Source organism: Peromyscus maniculatus, chromosome 10, assembly GCF_049852395.1.
Source record: "Peromyscus maniculatus bairdii isolate BWxNUB_F1_BW_parent chromosome 10, HU_Pman_BW_mat_3.1, whole genome shotgun sequence".
Classification (NCBI taxonomy): Eukaryota; Metazoa; Chordata; class Mammalia; order Rodentia; family Cricetidae; genus Peromyscus; species Peromyscus maniculatus.
Window position 1 is genome coordinate 1,954,020 of NC_134861.1, and position 8,481 is coordinate 1,962,500.

The following is an 8,481-nucleotide window of genomic DNA, read 5'->3' on the forward strand; positions in this document are numbered from 1 at the left end:
TCTCTGATGGGCAGCTCAGTGCTGTTGTATCTTGAAGCAGGAGGCCTGAGGGAAGGGGGGGGGGTAGGGACCCATGTGCCTTCCCCTAGATATGGTAGGCATGTGCAAATCCTTCATCACCCTAGCAGAAGGTGGGTGTCTTAGTTACTGTTCTGTTGCTGTGAAGAGACACCATAACCCAGGCAGCTTAGAACAGAAAGCATTTAATTGCTTGCCATTTCAGAGGATTAGCCCGTTCCCACTATGGCAGGAAGCATGGCATCAGGTAGGCAGACACGGCACCAGAGCAGAACAGTAGTTGAGAACGTACATCCCGATCTGCAAGTTGCAGGCAGAGAAAGAGAGCAAGACTGGGCCTGGTGTGGGCTTTTGAAACCTTAAAGCCTACCTCCAGTGGGCTTTACCTCCTTCAGCAAGGCCACGCCTTCTCCAAAAGTGCCACACTTCCTAATCCTTCCTAAATAAACAGTTCTCCAGTTGGGAACCAAATGTTCAGATATGGGGGCCATTCTCATTCAAAACAGCACAGTGGGAATCTCAGCTTGGAGGTCTAGAGGTATGGGGCTTAGAAGAAGGCAGGCCTCCAGGGACTGTGGAGTGTGGCAAGCACTTCCATGGGGGAGGTGCTCCGGGTGGTGGATGGACCTGTGAGGACAAGGCCCAGGGGTGGGAAAACATGGGGTGAGGCATTTGCCTTGTGCAGAATCACGGAACTGGAATTGGGGAGTCTGGGTTGGGTAGCAAGTGGCTCTTGTCCTGGTTCGTTCCAACTGCCTGTCTCCCCCTAGGTGGTGAAGTACCCTTTACACGCCATCATGGAGATCAAAGAGTACCTGATCGACTTGGCCTCCAAGGCAGGCATGCATTGGCTGTCCACCATCGTGCCCACGCATCACATCAATGCCCTTATCTTCTTCTTCATCATCAGCAACCTAACCATCGACTTCTTCGCCTTCTTCATCCCCCTGGTGGTCTTCTACCTGTCCTTTGTGTCCATGGTCATCTGCACCCTCAAGGTGTTCCAGGACAGCAAGGCCTGGGAGAACTTCCGCACGCTCACTGACCTGCTGCTGCGCTTCGAGCCCAACCTCGACGTGGAGCAGGCTGAAGTCAACTTCGGCTGGAACCACCTGGAGCCCTATGTCCACTTCCTGCTCTCAGTCGTCTTCGTCATCTTCTCCTTCCCGCTGGCCAGCAAGGACTGCATCCCCTGCTCGGAGCTGGCCGTCATCTCCGCCTTCTTCACAGTGACCAGCTACATGAGCCTGAGCAGCTCCGCCGAGCCCTATACCAGGCGGGCCCTGGTCACCGAGGTGGCTGCTGGGCTGCTGTCCCTTCTGCCCACCATGCCTGTGGACTGGCGCTTCCTGAAAGTGCTTGGCCAGACGTACTTCACCGTGCCCGTTGGCCACTTTATCATCCTCAATGTCAGCCTCCCCTGCCTGCTCTACGTCTACCTCTTCTACCTCTTCTTCCGAATGGCCCAGCTGAGGAACTTCAAGGGCACTTACTGCTACCTGGTGCCCTACCTGGTATGCTTCATGTGGTGTGAGCTGTCAGTGGTCATCCTGCTCCAGTCCACCGGCCTGGGCCTGGTCCGCGCCTCCATTGGCTACTTCCTCTTCCTCTTCGCCCTCCCCATCCTGGTGGCTGGCCTCGCCCTGATGGGCATGGTGCAGTTTGCCCGATGGTTCCTGTCACTGGACCTCACCAAGATCATGGTCACCACGGTGATCTGTGGCGTGCCCCTGCTTTTCCGTTGGTGGACCAAGGCCAACTTCTCGGTGGTGGGGATGGTCAAGTCCCTGACTCGGAGTTCCATGGTCAAGCTCATTCTGGTGTGGCTCACGGCCATCCTGCTCTTTTGCTGGTTCTACGTGTACCGGTCAGAAGGCATGAAGGTCTACAACTCCACGCTTACCTGGCAGCAGTATGGCTTCCTGTGCGGGCCGCGGGCCTGGAAGGAAACCAACATGGCACGGACCCAGATTCTGTGCAGTCACCTGGAGGGCCACAGGGTCACGTGGACAGGCCGCTTCAAGTACGTCCGAGTGACCGAGATCGACAACAGCGCCGAGTCGGCCATCAACATGCTCCCGTTCTTCTTGGGTGACTGGATGCGCTGTCTGTACGGTGAGGCCTACCCATCCTGCAGCCCCGGCAACACATCCACGGCCGAGGAGGAGCTGTGCCGGCTCAAGCAGCTAGCTAAGCACCCCTGCCACATCAAGAAGTTTGACCGCTACAAGTTTGAGATCACCGTGGGCATGCCATTTGGGACCAACGGCAACCGTGGCCACGAAGAAGATGACATCACCAAGGACATCGTTCTCCGGGCCAGCAGCGAGTTCAAGGATGTGCTGCTGAACCTGCGCCAGGGCAGCCTCATTGAGTTCAGCACCATCCTCGAGGGCCGCCTGGGTAGCAAGTGGCCCGTCTTTGAGCTCAAGGCCATCAGCTGCCTCAACTGCATGGCCCAGCTATCCCCAGCCCGGCGGCACGTCAAGATTGAACAGGACTGGCGTAGCACGGTGCACGGCGCCCTCAAGTTTGCCTTCGACTTCTTCTTCTTCCCATTCCTGTCGGCCGCCTGAGGGGTGCCCGCCACTGGAGGAGCTGCAATGCATGTTGCCGTGAGCCCCACCCCCCCACTCCCACCCCCGTGTGGCCACCCAGCCAGCTGGAGCAGTGCCGTGCAGAGCATGTGTGTGTGTGTGTGTGTGTATGTGTGTCTACTCTGCTCTCACATGGGTAGATCCCATGTGCAGGGGCCTTGTGCTCACCTGTAGACTGCAGACCCCACTGGAGGGTGGTTCTCCATAGCACTGTCCACTTTGAATGCCAAGTGTCAAGAAACTGCATGCTGTCCTCACTCACAGTCCTGCCCTTTACCTATAAAGCTGGAGATCTGGGCCTGGCCCCAAACACCCTCCATCCTGAAAAGCACTTTACAGATAGGAGTCTCCCTCTCAGCCCTTCCTGCCTTCCTGCCTTTCCTTATTTTGTGTTGGATTTGTTTTTCAGAAAACCAAATACGTGTCTGTGTAGACTTCATGGTAGTTTTCTTATTTATTTGGTTGCTGCTAATCCTTGACAGTGGTCAAGTGTCCTTCCTGGGCCGTCCCCAATGGTCACATCCTGCCTGGCTTCCTGCCTGGGGATAGCATGTCCACACTGGGCTCTGAACACTACAGCCTGCCTTGGAGCTCTCCCATCTCGGGGGGGGGGGGGGGGGTCGGGAGTTTGTGGGGATGCCTCTTCTGCATCTCCCAGGACCTGGGAAACAGTTCAAGAGTGTCCCTTTTAGTACCCAGGTAAGCTCGGCCATGTTCAGCATGGCAGAGCCAAAAGCAAGGTCCTAAGGCAGCCGAAATAAAAAGCTTTGAAAAACCCACACCCCTTCCTCCTGGTTTGTTTACAAGGAGTTTTGTCTGGTGTGTGGGTGGGTGAGCGTCAGAAGATACCCGAACCCAGACTGAGTGGGAAAGTGCCCTTTGGGTTGCTGAGGGCAGCACTGGTGTCCACACAGTTGACCCCATCTGCTCAGTAGCAGACTGGCACTACACGGGTGTGAGAGTCTCCGGGGTCTGAGCCACAACCCAGCACCCGGTACCAGCACATGGCTGTCAGCTCAGCCGTTGACCCTGTTCTTTGGGTGAGAAGTGCTTTGTGTCAATGGTCACTGGAACCCAGGTCACTGACTGGATCGTCTGCATGACTCACGATTTGGTATTTGCACCACTGTATTTAGTCGTGGGGTAATTCCACAAGGGCATAGTCAGAATTCCTCACAGGGGACTGGGCAAGTTAGGACGTTGTGCCTGTTTCATTGATGTGGCAAACACCATGACCAAAAGCAACTTAGGGGAGGAAAGGGGTTATTTGCCTTGTTATTTGCAAGTCATAGGCGGCCATTGGGGAAGGGCGGGGCAGGAACTTAGGTAGGCTTGCTTAGTATTCTTCACTCACAGCCAAGGAAGCAGGAACCATAAAGGAATTGTGCTTGGTGGTACGCTCTCAGGCTCACTCACAGACCCATGCTTAGCTAACTTTCTTATACAGTCCAGCACCACCTGTCTAGGGAATGGTGCCGCCCACCATGGGCTGGGCCCTCCTACATCTTTTAACAGTCAGGACAAACCCCATAGGCAATCAACTGAGCCTCCCTCTCGGGTGATTCAACCCTGTGTTAAGTTGATAATAGTTAAAGCTAACTTGGACGGGCTTCAGGTAGGCATGTGCCCCTCTTTCGTGTTATGTTTTGTTTTGCAGGGTCTCACTGTGTACGTAGCTTAGGATGGCCTGAAATTCACTGTGTAGCCTAGGCTGGCCTCAAAGTCAGTGATCCTGCTACCTCAAACCTCCCAAGTCCTGAGATAACACAGGTGAGCCACCAAGCTGCCACTTGATCTCTAGGCAGTCATCATGATTGTCTGGGACTTTTGTTACAAAGCACAGATGACCTCAGTTCATCTCCATGTGGATGGGGGTGTCTATGACAACCTCATCTACAAGAAAGACTATTTTCAGAAAGCCAGGATGGGACTCACATAGGCCTGCTCCTGGGCCACCACACTGCTACCATCACCTCATGACTGATATCCCCTGGGAGTAGAGTGGACTCACGGGGAGAACCCAAGCTAGTCGTGGGTTCTGGGTGCCACCTCTCACTCAAACCTCCATGTGGCCAAGAGCCCTGCAAGGGCAGCCGTCCACAGCCTCCATGTCCCTGTCTGGGACAGCACTTCTCAGAGCTTCTTTGCAGTGACCTCTGTGCAGAAATGGGTGTCATACAGCACCCTGGTGTGTAGCTAGAAGCATTGCTCTCCAGTCTGGAGGTGTGGGCTGGGCGGGGACCTGAGAAAACGTATGGCTACATGGAGGCAGCATCCCGGGCTGATGGGCAGCTGCTGAGCCCCACACAGCATCAGACTCACGCTGTTTTGAGGGGGAGAAAAGTCGATTGTCTGGGAAGGTGATCACAAGACATCAATAAACCCTCTGTAAACATGGGACCTTTTAAAAGGAGAGCATTCCTCAAAGGCAGAACCTTGGGCCAGAGGCACTGTGACGTCCTTGCCGGCTTCCTATTTAAAACTGAAAACAGCAATGTTTAGATTGGAGCTGAGCTAAATGACCAGATCCAAACAGCGGACCTGGCTCCTGGCTGTCTGCACAGCACGCAAGCACGCAAGCAGCCCTCCTTCCTCCGGGCCATCTAACCAAAACCCCCGGTATCTGTGACTTACGTCTGAAATATTTATTCTTGTCTACATTAGCTAGCTGCCTGAATGCATCCCAGGCAACCATTAGGGAGACCTGAGAGTAGGTAGGGCTAGTGGCAGGCTCCCCATCCCCAGATCTCCCCCTCCAGACTCTAAAACTTCTCTGGAGGCATCCTTGGGTCTTTTCTTTGCCTACTGGTCTTGGAAGTTGGTTTACATCCGGGAGAGACCTGCCGCCTAAGGGTTCTGACCCCAGCATGTGGTCTGAGACCTTCCAGCCAAGTCTCTGTCCCAGGCCCCATTCCTCCCAGGCAGGTCTTGGTTGGGGGTGCAGCCTCCTTCATTCAGACCTGCGCAGCCCTGGTCCTGCTGCCTTGCTATCCAGCTGCCACACTCGAGGCCAGATGCACGGTAGAGCTGTCTCGGGAGGGCTGTCAACAGGATGCTCACTCTTGGTCCAGAAGCCGACTCATGCTCCGTGCCAAGGGTCAACTGTTACCAGAGTTGTTAGGGGCAGAACCTGGGTCCTGCAAGCCCTCATTACACAAGCCTGGGCACCACCCTTCATAGGCCAACTAAACACACAAGGAATAGAAAGCAGAAAAAGAGGGTTATTTGGAAATAACACATTGGAAAAAGAAAGATATCTCGTAACAGTTTTCTCCAAGTACCTCTAAGGCAGTTGTTCTCAACCTGTGGGTCGCGACCCCTTTGTGGGTTGAATGACCCTTTCCCAGGAGTTGCCTAAAACCATTGGAAACCACAGATATTTATATTATGATTCATAACAGCAAAATTACAGTTATGAGGTAGCAATGAAAATAATTTTATGGTTGGGGGGTCACCACAACATGAGGAACTGTATTAAAGGGTCACAGCATTAGGAAGGTTGAGAACCACTGCTCTAGGGGACTTGGGATTTAAATAGAGGGACAGAGCTATGTATAAGCCCTGGTCAGGGTGTCCCACTCATTGTCCCAGCTCCAGTTTCTCTTGCAAGGTGGCCTGACAAGTTGTCAGAATTGTATAAAGTCTCTCTGGAGAGAAAAGCTCTCCCTCGGGCTGGCATCATGGCCTCAGCCTTTTCCTTCCTCCAGAGTAACTAGGGAGAAATCCCAGTTTCTCAGGGGCCATTGTCTCTGTAGTCTGTGTCTCTCACAAACAAACATCACAGCTGTCTGTCTGTCCGTCCTGTATCACTTGGTGGCAAACCTCAGGAATGGAATCTGGCTTCCCTCAAAGTCCTGCTGGAGGTGCTGGGACTCAGCTTGAAATATAAGGTTTGTGGGAGCCCTGGGGTGCAGCAGCCTAGTGAACAGAGGCGGGAACAGTGGGGTAGGTGTCCCTGAGGGCCCCTTCCTCCATGATAGTGAGGACCTGGTTTTAAGCTGGCCTTTGGCTGCTCAAGAATAATCTCATAACCCAGCTGCCCCATGTGTTGATGTGTTGATGCAAAACCCAGCTCTTGCTTCAAAAGTTTATTAGGAGCCCAATATGAGTGACTGTGGCTGGGGCCATGACCATTTCAGGGTGTCCTTTTAGGACCTGTTCCACCACGGAAGTGGTCACATGAGACTGTGTTAGTTGCAGAACAAAGTCAGAAACCAAGGCATTGTGCGGGAAGGGAGGGGGCAGCCTACAGCCAAGGGGGGAAATCCCTGCTATAGGCTTCAGGTGCAACCTGATGAAATGCTTAGCTTTTGGTTGATGGAAGCTAATAGTCTGCTACACATGTGTTCCAGGGGATTTATCTGATAGTCATAAGGATGTCAGGTAGGGCACAGGGTTGGGCAATCAACAGCCAGTAAGGGAACTTCAAACATTCCGTGATAATTTGGTTTGGATCTGCAACATTCTAACTCTCCACAATCACTTGAGTTCTAATCAGTCAACCAACCTAGTAGAATCTTCAATTCAGGCATGCTCCTCTTCCCCCACTGCCCACCACCTCAGGGAACTTTACACCTGCAGCTCCCTATGGCCAGGAAACAGATAGAGTCAATGTCCAGGTCACACCGCGGACAGACAGAGGACCTGCTGCCCCTACGCTCACATGTCATCATGGTCCAACTGTTGGGACAAAGACAAACCTCGGTGACAAAGAGCCACGAAAGAGTCCAAAGTCACCAGGCAAAAGTCTGTCCCAGCTCAGACTTCCATGCAGAGATGGGAACTCATTTTGTGTGCTATTATTCAGTCTTCATGCCACAGGGCTGATAGGGTGTCTCATGACGAATGGCACTCATCTTCCAGCCCCTGGGAGACGCCTCACACCAGTCCAGAGACCAGCAGAGTGAGGTGGTACTGGTCAGGTGTAACAAATACCCGTGGCCCTCCTGCTGGTCTGTCCAGGGGATCCAGATCCTGGCCAGACCCCACATTGGCAATGCCAGGGGTCCTGAGATGACTATGGATGCCTTAGGCCACTTCCGGTTGGCACTGGCTCCAGGCTCCAACTCAAATCCCCTCCCTGCCCTGTAGCCTCCTCCTGAGTCTCCACCACTGCCTGCAGCTGCTGCTGTTCTTGGCCTGGCCTTCAAGTCCCAGCATGCACTACAGACTGTCTCACTTTTCTCTGGGACAGCCAGGACCCAATGGCACTGTGCAGCAGGATTGCAGGGGTCAGGCACAAGGTAGGGTGGAGCAGTAGCCCCTCAAGGCAGGGCCTGCCTGTGTCCTCCAGGTCTGCAGAAGGGAACAACAAATGTAGAACTCATCAGGTCAGGGTGACATCCCTCAGGTCCACAGCCAGTGTTGAAGCTGAGATCAGAATCCAAGTTCCCTCACCTTGTTGCACTCAGTAGGCCCTGAGGACAGGTGTTGGATGACGGTTGGGTGATGGCAGACAGACACTGACTTCCCAAGGACATTGCCCTCTGTCCCTTCACAGAGTTTCAGACAATACCATGAATACTCACTGCTCTTACTTCTCTGTTTCCCATGTTTGGACTTTGGGGATATGGGTATCAAATAGTTCAGCCTCCTTCCACGCTTACTTTTTTAAACAGACTCCCAGCTTTCTCTCTGAGACCCATTGAGTCAGCTGGCCATGTGACTGACTAATCGTGACCGTACAGGTAAAGATAGCTGAGCTTTGTTCCGAGGACCTCATTGAAACAGTCACTCTGCACTCCAGTGATGATTTCCAGCTCTGAAAGCTTTGGTTGCTAGGCAACAGTGCTGGAGGCCCGGAAACTTTGTTTCATCTGTGTATCAACTGGTTGAACTTGAGCGTGTTACTCTGAAAGGTAGACTG

At 53.4% G+C, this 8,481-nt stretch overlaps 1 protein-coding gene across 2 annotated transcripts in view; it reads left to right on the forward strand.

The window, feature by feature from the left end:
* Positions 1 to 8,481, forward strand: part of Wfs1 (wolframin ER transmembrane glycoprotein) — a 35,202-nt gene that overhangs the window by 21,058 nt on the left and 5,663 nt on the right. The window contains exon 8 of one of the 2 annotated variants that reach the window (XM_076545691.1): positions 789 to 2,633. In XM_076545691.1, coding sequence (XP_076401806.1) covers positions 789 to 2,594 — 1,806 coding nt within the window. In that variant the 3' untranslated portion in view covers positions 2,595 to 2,633. Of the gene's footprint in view, positions 1 to 788; positions 3,395 to 8,481 lie in introns of those variants that run through there. The other variant, XM_006985604.3, reaches the window with a different exon arrangement.